Source organism: Mercenaria mercenaria, chromosome 12, assembly GCF_021730395.1.
Source record: "Mercenaria mercenaria strain notata chromosome 12, MADL_Memer_1, whole genome shotgun sequence".
NCBI lineage: Eukaryota > Metazoa > Mollusca > Bivalvia > Venerida > Veneridae > Mercenaria > Mercenaria mercenaria.
In genome coordinates, this window is record NC_069372.1 from 50,392,724 (window position 1) to 50,413,597 (window position 20,874).

General features: G+C 33.3%; 1 protein-coding gene across 10 annotated transcripts in view; it reads right to left on the reverse strand.

Moving 5' to 3' along the window:
* LOC123535289 (acetylcholinesterase collagenic tail peptide-like) overlaps positions 1-20,874 on the reverse strand; it is a 135,786-nt gene that overhangs the window by 68,330 nt on the left and 46,582 nt on the right. For 2 of the 10 annotated variants that reach the window (XM_053520024.1, XM_053520034.1), the window contains exon 1: positions 922-1,064. The exons of 7 other annotated variants lie outside the window; for them this stretch is intronic. In XM_053520024.1, the coding sequence (XP_053375999.1) occupies positions 922-1,052 (131 nt within the window). In that variant the 5' untranslated portion in view covers positions 1,053-1,064. Of the gene's footprint in view, positions 1-921; positions 1,065-18,181; positions 18,391-20,874 lie in introns of those variants that run through there. One more of the 10 variants, XM_053520029.1, reaches the window with a different exon arrangement.

Sequence of the window (20,874 nt, forward strand, 5' to 3'; positions counted from 1 at the left end):
TCTGACATTATGATATTAAAACATATCAGCCGCGCCATGAGAAAACCAACATAGTGGCTTTGCGACCTGCATGGATCCAGACCAGCCTGCGCATCCGCGCAGTCTGGTCAGGATCCATGCTGTTCGCTTTCAAAGCCTTTTACAATTAGAGAAACCGTTAGTGAACAGCATTGATCCTGACCAGACTGTGCGGATGCGCAGACTGGTCTGGATCCATGCTGGTCACAAAGCCACTATGTTGGTTTTCTCATGGCGCGGCTCAATTATATCAGTTGCAGTTTTAAGATTAGACTTTCCGATATCCTGTAAATATATATAATAAGTATTTCACTTTGGGAAAATAACAGAACACAGAATTTAGACCTTATTACACAAATAATCTGGTTATTTTCAAAACCAGATACTATGCGTGTAACCCACTTTGAGACTTAATAAATATTATTCTGATATGCTTTTCTCTGTTTAAACACTCTTACGCTAGAATGACGTCAGGTTAACGTGCGGTGACGTCAGTGTTTTTGTTGCGACCAAGAAAGAGCGCTACTGTATTTCAGTCTACTGTTTTACATCAAGGGCATATTAGAATCGAAATAATTCATAGCAAAACCGTGTTTAAACACTATTTATACACTCGGTCAAATAAATTCACGAGGGCTACGCCCTCGTGAAATTATTGAGCCCGACGTATAACCGCCCATCGTGCATAAATTGTGTTAAAACACTCTTTTGCTATAAATTATTTCTTAATTTTTATACATATATATACTTTTACATGGATTCCATGACAACAATGACAAGTCATAGCATATGCATTCTTTAAATTTCAAATTTGACTAGTGGACTTCAAATTTTGTACTAGTGAATCTACGAACGAGATGCTATACAGGCAAAAATATAAATAACAATTAAAGATAAACTTACTGCTGAACGGGTGGCATAACGTAATGCCTATACCCCTTACACTCCGCCACTTGCTCTAACAATATCACAAAGAGAAACAACGCAAAGCCTTTAATAGTTGAACACTCGTAAAATATATTTACATCCATCATTTATAAAAATAAAATTTGAATATATGTCTATGTTTATGACAGCAAATTTTAAATAAAGTCGTAGGGAATTCCAACGTATGTATATTTTTAAGATTATCTTGTCCTTTATCAAGTTTACAAAGCACTTTACTATTACGGGTTTATACACTACTCAATGATCAAAGGATTTTCGGCGCTTGGCGCTCGTTCACTGCAATTAAAATAACTTTTAACATTGGAAGATTTAGAATGAATTATACAAAGTGCCAACAATAAGACTGACATAAACCATACAGTGAATGCCTTACATAAAAATATAAATAATGAAAGTCCTAGTATTAAATAAGATTGTGTAAACAATTAAATATTTGTAAATTTGCTTAATTACCACTATACAGACATTGATAAAAATATAAAATATACGAAACAGAGCTCTGTTTTTGATGCTGCAAGTTACAACATATAAATATTAAATGCCAAAGAGATAATGAGTTTATTCATAGAATAAAAACACAACATAGCTTAAGTGCTCTGTTTCTACTCGACAGTAGTTTAATAAAGGAATCCTTTTAATACATTATCTTCTTTCCAGCGAAAAAGAACGTTTCCAATATTACTATTTTCCGCCCTGTGACAAAATACAAATGTTCCCGTTGTAACAAGCAGGTACACTATTTTAAAGCTATGGGCATAGCAGAAACCTGAGAAGAAAGGACGAGGCTTTAACCTACACCCCTGTGTGAAAAGCTTGTTTCTAGGGTGTTTGTGAATGGAAAACAGAAAGCGTTGACAATCAAGTTAAATTCGCGACCAGAAAGGCATTAATTGATGCATGTTAGTTCCTTGAACTTAAAGAACTTCCTAGTGGTTTTATAAAGTTGTTTTAAAGTAATACAAATCTGAATGAGACTAGAACGAAATCAGAACCACTCGTTATGTTACGTCATTAAGCAACTACGCCTAAAAAAAAACAATACATAATTGTCAAGTTTTCTTTAAAGCGCGTAAATTTATTCTTGATATACCAATATAAAAAGTCGGCTTTGGAAATTAAGCTTTTCTTTATAGTGTCATTTAGCAAATGTATAGATAAGTGCTATTTTTGCTTCTTTTTTTTTTGCTTTTTACACACTGTGTCATTTGATACCATCGAGCATGAGAGGGATTGAACTAGTGGGAATAACTTCAATTGACACTGTCCTGTATCTTTTTAACATGGTGGGGATAAAGAGTGTTCGCCAAGTGGTGCGTTTCACTTTTGACCGTTCAAAAGCGGTGCCCTACAGTGTTCCTTTTTTGTACTGTCCTTGCCTATCAGCTCCATTTAGGCTGTGCATTTTATTGTAAATGTCACGTCTAAACGCATATACATGCACTGATGTAGTTTCATTTCGAGAAAGCGGCTATCTTGTGGCGTGCTAGTTCCTGCTGGATCTTTTATCTTGTTCATTCACGGAAATATCTGTGACAGGAAATAGAAGGTTAAACTGGCCTTTCACACAACTGGTAACAGTCTGTTTCTTTTTTATTTTTTTTTAAATTAAATGAAGCAGAGGTTATATGTACGTCTACAAACTGCTATTTGAATCATCTTAATATATAGAGATATACCAGATAAAACAGATCACTTATCAGGTACATGCAAATCTTAGTAAAGGTAGGAAAATGCATCAATCCATCATGCGCATAGACATGGATGGAATCTAGAAATCGGCTGATCATTTTATCACTTGATTCAAGGAATCCTACCTCCTTTCATTGCTGAATACCATCCAAATGATAAAATAAGACAATTGGTATTGTTGTACCTACATCAATATAACATTGTAACTTGACACCTTTCATTTTCATAAATCTTTAGCTGTGGTGTGTTTTCTGTTTTAATAGCGGTATGGAGTTTGCTCCTATGTGTATCATACGCTTAACAGATCAGGGGGCATGATAACTTTTTATCAATACGTCCATCCATGTTGACGCACAAATTGTTTAAAGAAAAATGGATTGATGTAATATTAAATTTCTAATTCATTAATAAAACATTTGTATTACATTGAATATACGTTTTCATATTACGTGTATAGACCGCTAATTTGCTTTACCTGTTCACTGCGCTGCATGTATTTACAACATGTAGGGTGGGGATGGCCACTATATAATGATATATGGTAGGGTTGGCGACAATTTCAAAATCGTTACAAAAGCAATGATTTATCAACATAAGCAATATGAACAAAGGGTGTGTTAGAGATAGGTTTATCAATTCGTTACAGATCATTCCGTTTGGATTGATAGAATCACTTATAAAATTAATGGAATTCACACAGATGGAGTGTTTATGAAAGAACTTAATTGCATTCTCTGGTTTTTGTCATGGATTTTTGTTTCAAATAACGAAAATGATTCTGAGGCCGTGATAATATATTTAGATTTCCTAAAACTCTGTTTCATATAATGCTATCATTGCTTAGTCTGGGGTCTGAAATGTGCAGACCCCAATTAACAGGGTTTAAAATGCGCGAACATCATTTATCCTTGCTGTGAAAAAATAAAAGGAAAGTGTAGATTTCCTGGAAACACAGAGCCCCCCAAACATAGTCAGACAGCCATAAAGTCATGCGGCTTTAGAGTTACCATAACGTGAACTTTATTAAGTCAAGCTGTCTGGAGTTCATCTGAATACAGTATAACCTCGCGAAACGGCACGATCGGCTATCAACAGTTTTATTTTCCGCCATTCAGTTTAAGTCAATTTTAACCTCTGATAAGCGGTTACCCTCCACAATGGTAAACGGCAGTCAATAAAGTGTTCCCTGTCGTCATTTGTGATGGTTTAAAAAAAAAATTAAGTTTGCCCTGAATACCTCCTTTTAAAATATCTCGCCTTCAAAGATGATTAATAATTTTAAAAATAAATATTTTATTACCTATTTGGTAACACCCTAATCTCTACTGAACCTTCATTGAACACGTTATGACACTGTGAAGACTGTAATAACAGTAATGTCTGAAATACACTACATATCATCATGTTACGTTTACAAATAATTATGCACAATGATCCTACAGCACTAGAAACAATATAAAAGTTTTATTTCCTTAATAACATTGTTATTTATATTTTAAAGATAAAACCAGTAAATCTAAGAACAATAACAAAAACAAAGTAGATATGACATTTTATGCTTATACTCGCTTGCACACACCACAAAAACGTCCAGTATCATATCAAATGCATTTTTATGTGACACTGTCTTCGTCGTGTCAATTACCAAATATATACTGTATACATAACCAAATAATTCATTAATAGTGTTGTCGTTGTTGTTTTTGTCTACGTAACATATCCTATCTTTTCTGACGTGAAAAAGCGTGACTTTACCACATTGTCTAAATATGTATCGAATCAAACATCAAAGACATATTACAACATTGAAATACTAAAATAGACTGTTATCAACGTAATAGACAATATTTATAACGCATATGGATTGGAACGCCTGTTCTATGTTTACAATAGGAAGTTTGTAGAAAATGAGTATTACTTCATTGACAAAACTGACATTAATAAAATTGTAGTGTCTGATATGATATGCTCATTATTTACTGTCTAAGATGCATTATCGAAAAACCTCTTTTTCTAATTTAAAACAAACATATGAAGAAAACTAACATTTGGTTAACTGTTTCAGTAGAGCAGTTATATTCGCAGGAAGTTTAAAACCTTAACTATTTGGAAAATGAGGAGAAAGTATTAAACGTAGTGAAATTGGATATATTTCTTTTGCGAGGAAGAAAACATAAGCCAACAATAACTGTTAATTTGCAGACTTGTAGATTCCTGAAATTCTAACAGCTGAAATAACAAACTTCATTTGTCATTTAGGAGAATACGGAACGATGGATTGAAAGATTAGGAAAATGAAAACTCGTTAAAACCAAAAGGAAGGCGGGCAGCTATAGCATTTCTTGGTAACGAAGCCGTTTGATCTCTGGCCAGTAAGGTCAGACGGACATCAATATATAGGAACGTTTTGGAATTTACACAAATACATTAGGTATCTAAATGTCAATCTGTAGTAGTTTTACATACACCCTGTTAAGCTTGGTATTATATTTCAATGATGATTTAACTTTCTGACATTCTAACATTATGATATTTTACATACCACCGTATTTTCCAGATGAGACTTTCCGAAATCCTAATATATCTTATATTATTATTAGTATCTCACTTTGGGATAATGATAGAACACAGAATTTAGACTTTATTACACAAATACGCCTGTTACTTTAAACCAGATGCTATGCGTGTAACCCGAAATACTTTTACATGGATTCCACGACAACAATTTATTAGTCAACAAATAAATCGAATATGCTTTATTACATTTCAAATTTAACTAGTGAAATTCAAATTTTGTACTAGTGAATCCACGAACGAGATGCTATACAGGCAAAAATAAAAATAACAAATAAAGATAAACTTACTGCTGAACGGGTGGCATAACGTAATGGTCCGAGAGCTCACGGACTTTTATTGCAACAATTGAGGCCAAAAGAAGTTTATACATTTTTGGAAACAATATTTCATATCCTCCATGAAAACCCATTTCTTAAGTGTCAAAGCCGTGCCTATCTATATTTTGTTCACTTATGTTTGTGATATGGGATGTTAAACTCACTTGTAAAAATTTAGGGGGTAGGGTAAAGTTTACGTCTACAAGTTGTTTCACTGTTTAATTACAGTAGCTATTTGATTGTCAGTAAATGTTTATATGTCAACCAATGTCAGCAAAAAGAAATTCATCTAAAAGAAATGAAGGGCATACTTGATATTTAAGGTCAAAGGTCAAATTTATATACAAATCACAAAAATGGCATATTTGAAATTTATTTTTATTCTTAAAAATTGGTTTGTTATCATAAGTCAATCAGCTTTATATATGTAATGTACATATATCAGTCAAAGTCAGAAATGTAAATCTTATTGCAAAACGTCAAGGTCAACACTGATAATTGAAGGTCAAAGTTCATTTTCATGCAAACATATGAAAAATGTTACCTTTACTTTTTTAATCTGTTTAATATGTTTCCACAATATTAGTCACCGAAGTTAATTTGTTTTGATGTCTGTATGTCAGGCAAAGTCAGCAGTGCAAAGGTAACCATAAAACTGCCAAGGGTAAAGCTTATATCAAAGGTCAAAAGTCAATTTTTGTGAAAATTTGCATGAATAGCTTTCTGTTTGAAATATAAATGCTATTTCACATCATTATTTGTAGTTGCACGTAATTTATTTTAATGTATATATGTCCAACAATGTCATTAATAAAGATATCGTCTAAAATAAGACAAGTTCAAATGTGATATTAAAGGTTAAAGATCACTTTCAAGTTAAAGAACGAAAAAACTTTAACCTTTCTTCTTGTTAATGGTATTTTGCCGATATTAATCAACAGTATCAGTTCATTTTAATGTATAAAACGTAGGTGATGTCTGGTATGCACATATTATTGCAAAACATTCCAGGTCAACCATAATTTCAAAGGTCAATGGTCAAAAAAGTGAATAAAATGTTGCAATAATATCACCTGTTTGTAATATTTTTTATTGTTTAAAAGTATTTGTTTTGTCATTTTAGTAACTGATCATTTTTCATTTTACTGTATATATGTCAGACGATGTCATGGAAGAGAAAATAAGTCAAGGTCGAACCTGGTATTAAAGGTCAGGGGTCATTTTTATGTATAAGATCAATTTGTAGCATACTTACTAATTACTTTGTTAAAAAATAATAGCTCTTGTTAGAATTTTCTGTTTTCTTTATTTTAATGTATACATGTCAAGCAAGGTCAGGAATGTAGGTCTTAAACAAATAGGGCAAAGCAAAACCTATTATCAAAGGTCAAAGGTCAAATTTGCGTGAAATTTAGCCAAAAAACCCAGTATTTTTGCAACTGTTTTTCATTATTTTTAGGGTATTTAAAAACTATTAACTAATTATTATTCATTTTAATGTATTTATAACAGATGATATCATTCTTGAAATAATAATGAAAAATTAGTCAAGGTCAAATCTGACATTAAAGGTCAAAGAAGAGGGCCTTGAAAAAACTCGCAACTATGAAAAAAACTGGCTGGAACAAGTTGGGGAGTAAATGCAAAGATCCTCTGCAAGTCTACACAGGCAACGTACGGTACATAGCAGAGTACGCATCAACCTCATTGGTACCTGCTTCCAAAACCTGTAAAGATAAACTGGACAAGGTTAAATTTCAGGTCTGAGGATAATCCCGGGGCAATGAAAACAACTCAAATAAAATGAATCGAAAAGACAGCCAACCCTGAACAATTAGAGACAAAAGGAGAGTACAAAGCTTTTGTCCATGCAGAGAATGCAAAGAGATTACCATCCCACCCACTCCGCTCAAAATTCGACAGCAAAACCAAGAACAAACTGAAAAGAGTCTTATCCACATCGTCACGTCAAAAAACTGCAAAAATAGAAAGCAGCAGCACTGGACACAGAGGCAGAGCGGCACGAGCCCAATAAATGGTTTCCCAGACAATGTGCTCCAAAGATCATATTTGAGGTGCCAGGAGTAGAAGAAAAGGGAAAGCAACATCAGGCTTACCAACAATCTCTTACGCTAGAAATGATCAATAACCGCTATCCAGCACACTCTTGCATCCACGAATATATCAATGGATCAGTGGAAAAGGCAGTTCAGAAAGCTTGGGGTGGTGCCTACATCAAATTTTCAGACAGCTCCTCCTTCATACTCTCTCATACAGTCGGCAAGAGATGCTCCAACTACAGATCCAGATGCAAGCCCTCACATCGGCGACACTCGAAAAGTATGAGCGAGGAGAAAAGGGACAATATATTCCTAACAGACCCCAAGTCAGCTCTTCAGGCTCTCTCAGCAGGTCCATCAAACAACTTAATCAGACAGTTGTTGAAAAACATCAATCTCCTGCCTGAGAACAACAATGTAGCATTTCGATAGATTGCTGCACATGTGGGCATAGCTGGAAATGAAGCTGAGCACAACATTACAAAGACAGCAACCAGACAAATACAGCCCAAACCTCCAACTTCTTACAGAGAAGCTCAGACTCTGTGGAAGAACAGCTTTGCGTCAGACTGGAAGAACATAAAAGGAGGTTACCCGCCAAATCAGGACTGTCTACACAAGCTAAACAGCCAATTAACTGTCTTCCGTTTGCGCACTGAAGACTGTGGCCTGAGAAAACATATGAAGAAGCTAGGAGTTGCAGAGAAAGCTAAATGTCAGTGCGGATCAGAGAAACCAACATCGTTTCACATTCTACAGAGCTGTTCCTATCTGGAAGAAGCACGCCAGAAAGTTTGGTCAACAGACATCCCATTTGAGACAAAGCCGCGAAAAGATATCAGCGACGGCAAAAAACGACGCAGTTCATTGCCGCATCTAATCATAAAATATAAAACGGCCATAAAATGATGGAAGGCAGTAAGGCAGTAAGGAAGTAAAGGCTAACTTTAAAATGAATTAACATCAAGCTATAACAAGATATGTTTGAACAAAGAAATAAAATAACAGTGCTATCTTTTGTATTTATTACCCGAAAAAGAATTTTAAACTTTAACACTAGGGCTGATCTAGACTCATGTCTTATGATATCTCCATTGTAGACATTGACCCATACATAGATATATACATGTATGAGACTTCAAGGAATAACCATAAGATATTAATAATGACAAAATGCTTTTAAACAATGAAAAGTATTGCAAAAATGCTACGTTTGCGACCTTTCACGCAAATTTCACCTTTTATCTTTGATATAAGCTATAACAATCACTGCTTTTGAAATTAGATTTGCATTGCTGACATTGATTTACAAATAAACATAAGACAAAATTGCTTTCAATGAACAAAATGACAATATAATTTGTAACGAAGAAGAAAAAATGCTGTATTTTGAATTTTTACATGAAATTGACCTTTGACCTTTAATGTCAGGTTTGACCTTGACTTACTTTTCATTATTATTTCAACAGTAATATTGTCAGTTGTATATATTTTAAAATGAATACTGATCAGTTTTACGAGTAGTGACAGAAATAACCTACACAATAAAGAATCAAAGCCTTGAAATGTCTGATGGTTGCGGGTTTTTGGTAGATTTATTTTCTGTTTAAAATGCCAGTCTATGAATATACATGAATGAGAAACAAATACAAATTTAATGTGCCTCATATCTAAGATGAACTCTGCCTGACCCAGCTTGTGATGTAACCATGGGCTGGAATACCTTATCATTGATAGATCTTATATAATCTAAATGGTTAGTGTGAGTGGATACAGGTAGAATAAGAATTGCTTGTTCATTGATAATTCATCCGCACTGTGCATAAATGGGACTATTTTGTGAGCACATGAACATCTTTTGGATGTGAATCGGAATAGAATAAAGATGCTGTAATAGTCAGAAATACACTTTAACTTTGGTAGCGGGATAAACCCGCAACCAAAAATCATTGCAAAATTCTTGTTATTTTGCGAATTCTTACACAAATTTGACCTTTGACCTTTGACTTATAAGGATAAGACCTACATTGATAACCTTGCCTGACATGTATACAGTAAATTGCTAACAGTGAATTATAACAACAAGCTATTTTTGATCAAAGTAATGAGTAAGTATGGTAACGGTTGTGATTTTTTATACAAAAGTGACCCCTGGCCTCCAATACCAGGTTTGATCTTGACTTATTTTCTCTTCTATGACATCGTCTGACATATATACAGTAAAATGAACAGCGACCAGTCACTAAAATGACAAAACAAATACTTTTAAACAATAAAAATTATTACAAAAGGTGATATTTTTGCAACATTTTACTCACTTCTTTGACCTTTGACCTTTGACATTATGGTTGACCTGGAATGTTTAGAAATTGTATGTGCATACTAGACATTGCCTAACATTTATACATTAAATCAAGTGATATCGTTGACTTATATCGACAAAATATTATCGACAAGAAGAAAAGTTAAAGAGCCATTTCTTTCTTCCTTTTACATGAAAATGACCTTTGACCCTTAATATCACATTTGAACTTTTCTGATTTCAGACGATATCTTTATTAATGACATTGTGGGACATATATACATTAAAATAAATCACAAGCAATTACTAATAATGATTAGGAATAGCATTTATATTTCAAACAAAGCTATTCATGCAATTTTTCACTCAAATTTGACCTTTGACCTTTGATATAAGCTTTACCCTTGGCAGTTTTGGGATTACATCTGCACTGCTGACTTTGCCTGACATACAGACATTAAAACAAATTAACTTCGGTGACTAATATTGTGAAAACATATTAAACAGATTAAAAAAGTAAAGGTAACATTTTTCACATTTTTGCATGAAAATGAACTTTGACCTTCAGTTCTCAGGGTTGACCTTGACGTTTTGCAACAAGATTTGCATTTCTGACTTTGGCTGATATAAACACATTACATAAGTAACACTGAGTGACTTATGATAACAAACTAATTTTTAAGAATAAAAATAAATTTCAAGTACTGGTACTGGTTTTTCCGGTAAGCAGACTTAAGATTCTAGCTTTCATCACAATCAAGCTAAAACTAGAAAATGCTTTTGTAAAAAAGCGCATGTCTCCCCCAATGCAAAGTCCTATAGGCAAGAAGTTAATAGGGGTCAGGAGCGAAAGTCAAAGAGACACTGATGGTTGGTTGTAATAGGGATCATCTACTTGGCATGTCCAGTCATCCCGCTAAATTTCAACACTCTTGGCCTAGTGGTTCTCAAGTCACTGTTCAGGCTCCTGTGACCTTGACCTTTGATCAAGTGACCTCAAAATAAGTAGGGGTCGCAAGTCCTTTAATAGCTGAACACTCGTAAAATATATTTACATCCATCGTTAATAAAAATAAATTTTGAATATGTCTATGTTTATGATCGCAAATTTTAAATAAAGACGTAGGGAATTCCAGCTAATAAATATAACATATGTATATATTTAAGATTATCTTGTCCTATATTAAGTTTACAAAGCACTTTACTAACACAGGTATATACACTACTCAATGATCAAAGGATTTTCAGCGCTCGGCGCTCGTTCACTGCAATTAAATACAGATTTATTGAAAAAAAAATATATTTATGCAAGTACAGGACGGTACGGGTTTTAATATTATTCAATTGCGGAGCACGAAAAGCTTAATTACGCGCAAATTATCAAGAGCTTCAAAATTGTCAATAGAAGAGGTTCTAGCACGTACAGTTCTGATGTTTTACTACAGTTTGATGTCCAACGCAATGTAATGTTATGCTGCAGACATCGCCGTAGTGTACAACTCGGGACAATCGTATTTGTATGGTTTTAATTTTCTTTATTCGTACTCGGGCATTTTCGACCCAGTAATATAGTTTACTTGGCGCTAAAGATGTCTTTGCTGTTCATGGGAGATTCTCATAGAGCTCAATTTGTTGGGTATATTTATAAACTGCAAAGATATGATCTATTTAATATTGATTCGGCAATCGACGTGAAGTTCTGTGGAATTAGTGGCGGTTGTTTAACAAACTCGAACCATGTCCTGGTCTTTCAAGACTGATTAGTGAAGCACCATCCTGACTATGGTGTCATGTTCATTGGTGGTAACGACATTGATTAACCAGGCTCTACTGCATTAAATGCAGAGACCATAGCATTACGAATTGTTACAATTGCTAAACTTTTCTTACTTGCTTCAATCCGAAACATATCTTTATTTGCCAATTTATTCTAAGGCAACACACCCGCCACATCCCAGCGTACATATACAATGATTTTATTATTACTGAGAGAAGCAGACAGGGTGTTTAAGCAAGAACTTGGAATATTGAACGTACTGAAATTTGAAAGGAATGAAACATTCTAATGCTAACATTTTACAGATAGATGGTGTTCATTTCAACAACCTGGAATTTGAAATTTTTCCGCAATATGAGAGGAATGGTTATTGCTAATAACTTAATAAATGAAATCCATTTATTATGTTTTTGCAATATGTGGCATAAAGGTTAGATCCCCATCTTTGATGATGCATATCAACTGTTAATATTTGTCTTTTCTTGATAAAATTAGTCACCTATCACATATTATGTATGATGCTGTAACAGAATCATTTATTGTTAATTGTGTTTTCAAATTCGTCATTTAGATATTAAATGACAGATTTCAATCAAAGATACGTGTTGGTTTTTGATTTGATTTACTACATCATCAAACAGAGCTCATAAAGTGAGTGTAAGGTATATACCTTGGTTATATGGAGCTTAACATTGGAAGATTTAGAATAAATTATACATAGTGCCAACAATAAAACTAACATAAACCATACAGTGAATGCCTTATATAAAATATAACGAACGAAATAGTATTAAATAACATTACGTAAACAATTAAATATTTGTAATTTTCCTTAATTACTACTATTCAAAAGAATACAAATTATACGAAACAGAGCTACTGTTTCTGACGCTGGAAGTTACAACATACAGATAATAAATGCCAAAGAGATAATGAGTTTATTCAAAGAATAAAACAACAACATAGCTCAAGTGTTCTGTTTTTACTCAAAAGTAGTTTAATAAAGGAATCCCTTTAATACACTATCTTCACTAGAACGTTCCCGGTATGAAGTAAGTAAGAAAGTAAATATTTTATTATAGTGACATGTGTTAAACGTTTCATACATCATATTAAAAATAATCAGTTTAACAACACCCGGCCCAACGGACCTATAAGTCACCTAGTATACAAATATAAACAATATTATATCACATGAAATTATATATACAACTTCAAATCAAATTCAACTATTACTATTTTCCGACCTGTGACAAAATACAAATGGCCCCGTTGGAACAAGAAAGCAGGTACAATTTTTTAAAGTTATGAGTCTTGAACAGGCTCAATCAAACCGAGCCTGAAACATTTTCGTTTTTGTCGTGTTGAGCGACCTGTGAAGTTTCCATTTTTCTCTATTTTTCTAATATATTTTGACCTTAGATGTTAATTTAAATCACTAATAGTATTTACATATTGAAATTTTAAAACGGTACACTTGTACAATAACCTATCAGAGTCAGCCTATCTCTGTTTACAGAAGATTTTAAGATATTTTCAGAAAATTTAAATCATGTGGCGACATTTCAATTCTGGAGGAATACTCACTGGTGTCCCTTCGGATATTGGTTCACAGGCAGACATAGGCAGAAATCTGAGGAGAAAGGACGAGGCTTTAAACCACATCCCTGGGTGGCAAGTCATTTTGGTTTACCAAACAAGCTTGTTTCTAGGATGTTTGTGAATGGAAAACAGAAAGCGTCGACAATCAAGTTTATTTCGCGACCGGAAAGGCCTTAATTGATGCATAAGAGTTCCTTGACCTCAATGAACTTCCGAGTGGTTTTGAGAAGTTGTTTTTAAAGTAATACAAATCTGAATGAGGCTGGAACGAGAACAGAACCGCTCGTTATGTTACGTCATCCTGAAAAATCTAATACATAATTATCAATTTTTCTTTAAAGCGCATAAGTTTATTCTTTATATACCAATACAAAAAAAAATCGGCCTTCCTTTAGTGCCATTTAGCCTTTAGTGGGAATTTAGTTTATGAGCTGTAGTTCCAGGTATCCAGCCTTCAAGCATGCACTAGTTAAGAAATCTCATTTAGTGATTTGTCGCTGAATAAATCATTGTTAGGAGTTCAGATGCGAAGGAATTATATCACGAGGGCGCAGTCCGAGTGATATAATAATACGCATCTGAACGACAATGATTTTATTTTAGAGACCCCAGTGGAATACGCTACTTTGATATGTAATTAATTATGTATATATATTTTCCCATAGATATTCTCCAACGGTTAGGTGTAAGGACAAACTTTGAGCCAAATTTAGAACTAATTTCCATTTGCGTGCAATGTGGATCTAAATTTAAAACCGTTGGTGTTGTATTGTTTAATACCATCCAAATGATAAAATAAAACATTAAGGTTTTCAAAAGAAATGCTTGTATATAACGATCTCGTCTTTGGAATCGTCAAATGCAAACGACATTCAATAAGGTAATAAAGTTTATAAAGTCTATATTATCTTTTGTTTTTCCTGTATCGATATAAATTATAACTTGACACCTTTAATTTTCATACATCTTTAACTCTGGTGTGTTTACTGTTTTAATATCGGTATGCAGTTAGCTCCTAGGTGTATTACACGCTTAACAGATCAAAAGCTAGAAGGGGCATGGTTACTTTTTATCAATGCGCCCATCCGTGTCGACGCACAAATTGTTTAAAACAAAATGGATTGATGTAATATTAAATTTCTCATTCATTACTAAAACATTTATATTACATTGAATATATATTTCAGATTACGTGTGTAGACCGTTGATTTGCTTTAAAAATAACTGTTGTATATCAACAGGTATTTTAAAAATACCTGTATCTTAAATAACACTGCGTTTCACGTTTACAACATGTGTGGGGGATGACTCTTGTGTAATGATATCTATAGTTAGCTGGCGACAATTTCAAATTCTTAATACAAGCCAGGAGTTATCAACATCTTTAAAGTTCCAAAAGCAGTATGAACAATCGCAGAGGCTGTGGTAGAGATAGGTGTATCAATTCGTTACAGATGATTTCGTTTTGATTGATAGAATCACTTATAAAATTAATGGAATTCACACAGATGGAGTGGTTATGAAAGAACCTAATTGATTTCTCTGGTTTCCAGTTTAAGACTTTTTGTTTCAAATAACGAAAATGATTCTGAGGCCGTGATAATATATTTAGATTTCCTAAAACTCTGTTTCATGTAATGCTATCATTGCTTAGTCTGGGATTTGAAATGTGCAGACCCCAATTAACAGGGTTTAAAATGCGCGAACATCATTTATCCTTGCTGGGAAAAAATAAAAGGTAAGTGCAGATTTCCCGGAAACATAGAGCCCCCCAAACATAGCCCGACAGCCATTAAGTCATGCGGCTTTAGAGTTACCATAACGTGAACTTAAGTCAAGCTGTCTGGAGATCTTTTGAATACAGTATAACCTCGCGAAACCATCAGAGATCGGCTACCAACAGTTTTATTTTCCGCCATTCAGTTTTACTCAATTTTAACCTCTGATAAGCGGTCACCCTCCACAATGGTAAACGGCAGTCAAGAAAGTGTTCCCTGTCGTTATTTTTAATGGTTAAAAAGATTTAAGTTTGCCCTGATTACCTCCCTCTAAAATATCTCGCCTTCAAGTGTGATTAATAATTTTAAAAATATATATTTTATGACCTGTTTGGAAACACCCTGATCTCTACTGAACCTTCATTGAACACGTTATGACACTATGCAGACTGTTATAACAGTAATGTCTGAAACACAACACATGCCATCATGTTACATTTACAAATAATTCTTCACAATGATCTTACAGCACAGGACAAGAAACAATATAAAAGTTTTATTTCCTTAATAACATTGGTATTTATATTTTAAAGTCTAAGAACAATAACAACAGCAGGTAGATATAACATGTTATGCTTATACTTGCTATAGGATTTTATTGATTGTACATTTACACATTCCTTGGAAGACTTTACCAGATCTCGTTAAAATAATATTCTTGTTCACTTGTGTGCGTACTGTGGACAGAAATACAATTATGAGAAACATGTATGTTTCTTAAATAAATATATGTTAGGGAAAATTGCCAAAGCAATACCCGAGTTTGAAATTAAATAATTAACGGACTAGGTACACTAGACGACATTTAATTCACTTTGTCAAAGCATTGTGCTTAAAATGATATCAAATGCGTTTTTATGTAACACAGTCTTCGTCCTGTCAGATACCAAATATAGACTGTATACATATCAAAATAAGTTATAAATATTGTTGTTGTTTTTTGTCTACGTAACATATCCTACAATGTAAAAGCACTTTTTTTCTGACGTGAAAGCGTGACTATACCACATTGTCCAAAAATGCATCGGATCAAACATCAAAAACATATTGCAACATTGAAATACTAAAATAGACTGTTATCAACGTAATAGACAATATTTATAACGTATACATAACGGTTTCATTATGAATACGAAACACCTGTTCTATGTTTACTATATGCAGTTTGTACAGCATGAGTATTACTTCATTGACAAAACTGAAAAAGTTGTCGTGTCTGATATGAAATGGCTCATTGTATATTTACTGGCCAAGATGCATTATCGCAAAATCTCTTTTTTTCTGATTTAAAACAAACATATTATGAAAAATAACATTTGGTTAACTGTTTCATTAGAACAGTTATATTCGCAAAAAGTCCAAGTTTAATATCTTAACTACGGGGAAATTAAATGAAAATATTTATTTTGCGAGGAAGAAAACACTGTTAATATGCAGTCTTGTATATTCCTGAAATTCTAACAAATGAAATAACAGACTTCATTTGTCATTTAAGAGAATACGGAACGATTGGTTGAAAGATTAGGGAAATGAAACCTTTTTAACCCTTATCATGCTGGATACGATTGATTCTGCCTTTGCGATCAGTGTTGATCATGATCAGCCTGCACATCCGTGCAGTCTGATCATGATCTGCACTGTTCGCCATTCAGTCAGTATCTTTTTTGGTAAGCACTCCTTTTAACAGTTAATGGTACTGTCCAAATTGAAAGATGGAAAGGTTCATTACAGAAATTTAGCAGGGTAAAGGTTAAAATCAAAAGGAAGGCTTGTAGCTATAGATATTTCTTTGTAATGAATCCGCTTGATCTCAGGCCAGTAAGATCAGACGAACATCAATATATAGGAACATTTTGGAATTTTACACATATACATTTGGTATTTAAATGTCAATAGGAATATATCAATTATTTCAAGGTATATCCATTTATACCAAGTTTGATCTTGATATATGTGATGATACTGATACAGACCAGTAGAGATGAATTGACTTGACATGAAGTATTTGAATTATGATAAGGATAAACACTTTGAATAAAGCCTTTAACATAGTAACTTACAACGTTATGTACAACTAATAACTTTATGCAATACTGGCAATGTGTCCTGAATATACGATTACAACCTTGTTGTGTGATGTAAAAAAAAATCTTAATAACTGACATAAAATGATCTTATTTAAATGAAGTCGGCTTTACATTCGGTACATGTCCTAAATATGCTAATAATCCTGCCAAATAGTAATAGTGTGAAGGTTTTATTAATTTGTAAATCGATTTACTTCTCATTTTGTACACGCAATCAAATTTTTAATAGTCATTTTCACGTAAGTTTCCATTACGAAATCTGTTATATCTATTTCAAATATAACTAGTCGGTTTCACGCTTGTTTCACTATATCCTAAGTTTGTCACACACAAAATTTACACACAACAATCTTATAAGGTCAACGTAACACTTTAGGAATTTTGACCAGAATAATGAGCAGCTACTTTCCTTCTCATATCGTTATATACTTCTCATGTCGTTGTCTACTTGACTGTATTTTGTACTTTACAATTATCTCATTAGTTGATGTATTTGTTACAAGTGTATCTGCATACATACGAACGTAATCATCCAGTCATTATACAAATATTTATTTTCTCTCTTTATCCACGTACATGTTTATATATTCAAATAAGCTGCATGATTTAGCTGATTACATTTTACCTTACTTTATCCCTTCATTTGCTAGTCCGTGATCCCAGTCCGAATCCTCGTGTCCTTCCGCAATGCATATCTCAGTGCATTCGTATTTCAGTAGTATTTTAAAATGGGACTTTCCGATATCATAATAAGTAAATGAAAGAGGACATAATTTAGACTTTATTACACAATTAATTTGGTTATTTTCAAACCCGGATGCTATGCGTGTAACCCACTTTGAGGCTTTCGAAATATAACTTTATATATACTTTTCCAATGCAACATTTTATACATCAACAAATTCATAGCATATACATTCTTAAATATCAAATTTAACTAGTGAATTTCAAAATTCTATACTACTGAATCTACGAACGAGATGCTTTACGGGCAAAATTAGAAATAACAATTAAAGATAAACTTACTGCTGAACGGGTGGCATAACGTAATGCCTATATCCTTTACACTCCGCCACATTATCTAACAATATCATAAATAGAAAGAACACAAGTCCTTTAATAGTTGAACACTCGTAAAATATATTTACATCCATCGTTTATAAAAATAAAATTTGAATATATGTCTATATTTATGATCGCAAATTTTAAATAAAGACGTCGGGAATTCCAGCTTATAAATACAACGTCCGTATATTTTTAAGATTATCTTGTCCTATATTAAGTTTACAAAGCACTTTACTATCACAGGTATATACACTACTCAATGATCAAAGGATTTTCGGCGCTCGGCGCTCGTTCACTGCAATTGAAATAACTTATTTTAACATTGGAAGATTTAGAATAAATTATACAAAGTGCCAACAATAAAACTGGCATAAACCAGTGAATGCCGTACATAAAAATATAACGAACGAAAGTCCTAGTATTAAATAACATTATGTAAACAATTAAATATTTGTAATTTTGCTTAATTACCACTATTCAGACATTGATAAAAATACAAAATATACGAAACAGAACTCTGTTCCTGACGCTGCAAGTTACAACATATAAATATTAAATGCCAAAGAGATATTGGGTTTATTCACAGAATAAAAAACAACATAGCTGAAGTGCTCTGTTTTTACTCGACAGTAGTTTAATAAAGGAATCCTTTTAATACACTATCTTCTTTCCAGCGAAACAGAACGACGTTTCATTTATTACTATTTTCCGACCTGTGACAAAATAAAAATGGTCCCGTTGTAACAAGCAGGTACAACATATTAAAGTTATTATTCATCTACATGTAATATATTTTGACCTTAGATGTTAATTTGAAATACTGATAGTAGTTAAAACTTGAAATTTTAAAACGGTACACTTGTACAGAAAGCTATCTCTGTTTACAGAAGATTTTAAGATATTTTCAGAAAATTTAAATCATGTGGCGGCATTTCAATTCTGGAGAAATACTCACTGGTTGGTTCCCAGGCAGACATAGGCAAACAGCTGAGGAGAAAGACGAGGCTTTAAACCACATCCCTGGGTGGCAAGTCATTTTGGTTTACCAAACAAGCTTGTTTCTATGATGTTTGTGAATGAAAAACAGAAAGCGTCGACAATCAAGTTTATTTCGCGACCGGAAAGGCCTTAATTGATGCATAAGAGTTCCTTGACCTCAATGAACTTCCGAGTGGTTTTGAGAAGTTGTTTTTAAAGTAATACAAATGTGAATGAGGCTGGAACGAAATCAGAACCGCTCGTTATGTTACGTCATCCTGAAAAATCTAATACATAATTATCAATTTTTCTTTAAAGCGCATAAGTTTATTCTTTATATACCAATACAAAAAAAAATCGGCTTTGGGAATTACGCCTTCCTTTAGCGCCATTTAGCCTTTAGTGGGAATTTAGTTTATGAGCTGTAGTTCCAGGTATCCAGCCTTCAAGCATGCACTAGTTAAGAAATCTCATTTAGTGATTTGTCGCTGAATAAATCATTGTTAAGAGTTCAGATGCGAAGGAATTATATCACGAGGGCGCAGTCCGAGTGATATAATAATACGCATCTGAACGACAATGATTTTATTTTAGAGACCCCAGTGGAATACACTACTTTGATATGTAATTAATTATGTATATATATTTTCCCATAGATATTCTCCCGTTGTAACAAGCAGGTACAACATATTAAAGTTATTATTCATCTACATGTATATATTTTGACCTTAGATGTTAATTTGAAATACTGATAGTAGTTAAAACTTGAAATTTTAAAACGGTACCTTGTACATAAGCTATTCTCTGTTTACAGAAGATTTTAAGATTATTTTCAGAAAATTTAAATATTGCGGCATTTTTTAATTCTGGAGAAATACTCACTGGTTGTTCCCAGGCAGACATAGGCAAACAGCTGAGGAGAAAGACAGGCTTTAACACAGCCCTGGGTGGCAAGTCATTTTGGTTTACCAAACAATCTTGTTTCTAGGATGTTTGTGAAAGAAAAACAGAAAGTTAAATTCGCCATCGGAAAGGTCTTAATTGATGCATAAGAGTTCCTTGACCTCAGTGAACTTCCGAGTGGTTTTGATAAGTTGTTTTTAAAGCAATACAAATGTGAATGAGGCTGGAACGAAATCACAACCACTCGTTATGTTACGTCATTAAGAAATTTACGCTACAAAATTATCAACTTTTCTTTCAAGCGCACAAGTTTATTCATCATATACCAATACGAAACAAATCGGCTGTGAAAAAGCCTTTCTTTATATGCCATTTAAGACTTTCCTTTATATGTGCATTAAGTCTTTCTTTATGATGCATTAAGCCTTTCTTTAAAGTGCCATTAAGTCTTCTTTATAGTGCCATTAAGCCTTTCTTTATAGTGCCATAAGCCTTTCTTTATAGTGCCATTAAGATCTTTACTTATAGTGCCATTAAGCCTTTCTTTATAGTGCCATTAAGCCTTTCTATAAAGTGCCATTAAGTCTTTCTTTATAGTGCCATTAAGTCTTTCTTTATAGTGCCATTAAGCCTTTCTTTATAGTGCCATTAAGTCTTTCTTTATAGTGCCATTAAGCCTTTCTTTATAGTGCCATTAAGCCTTTCTTTATAGTGCCACTAAGTCTTTCTTTATAGTGCCACTAGGTCTTTCTTTATAGTGCCATTAAGTCTTT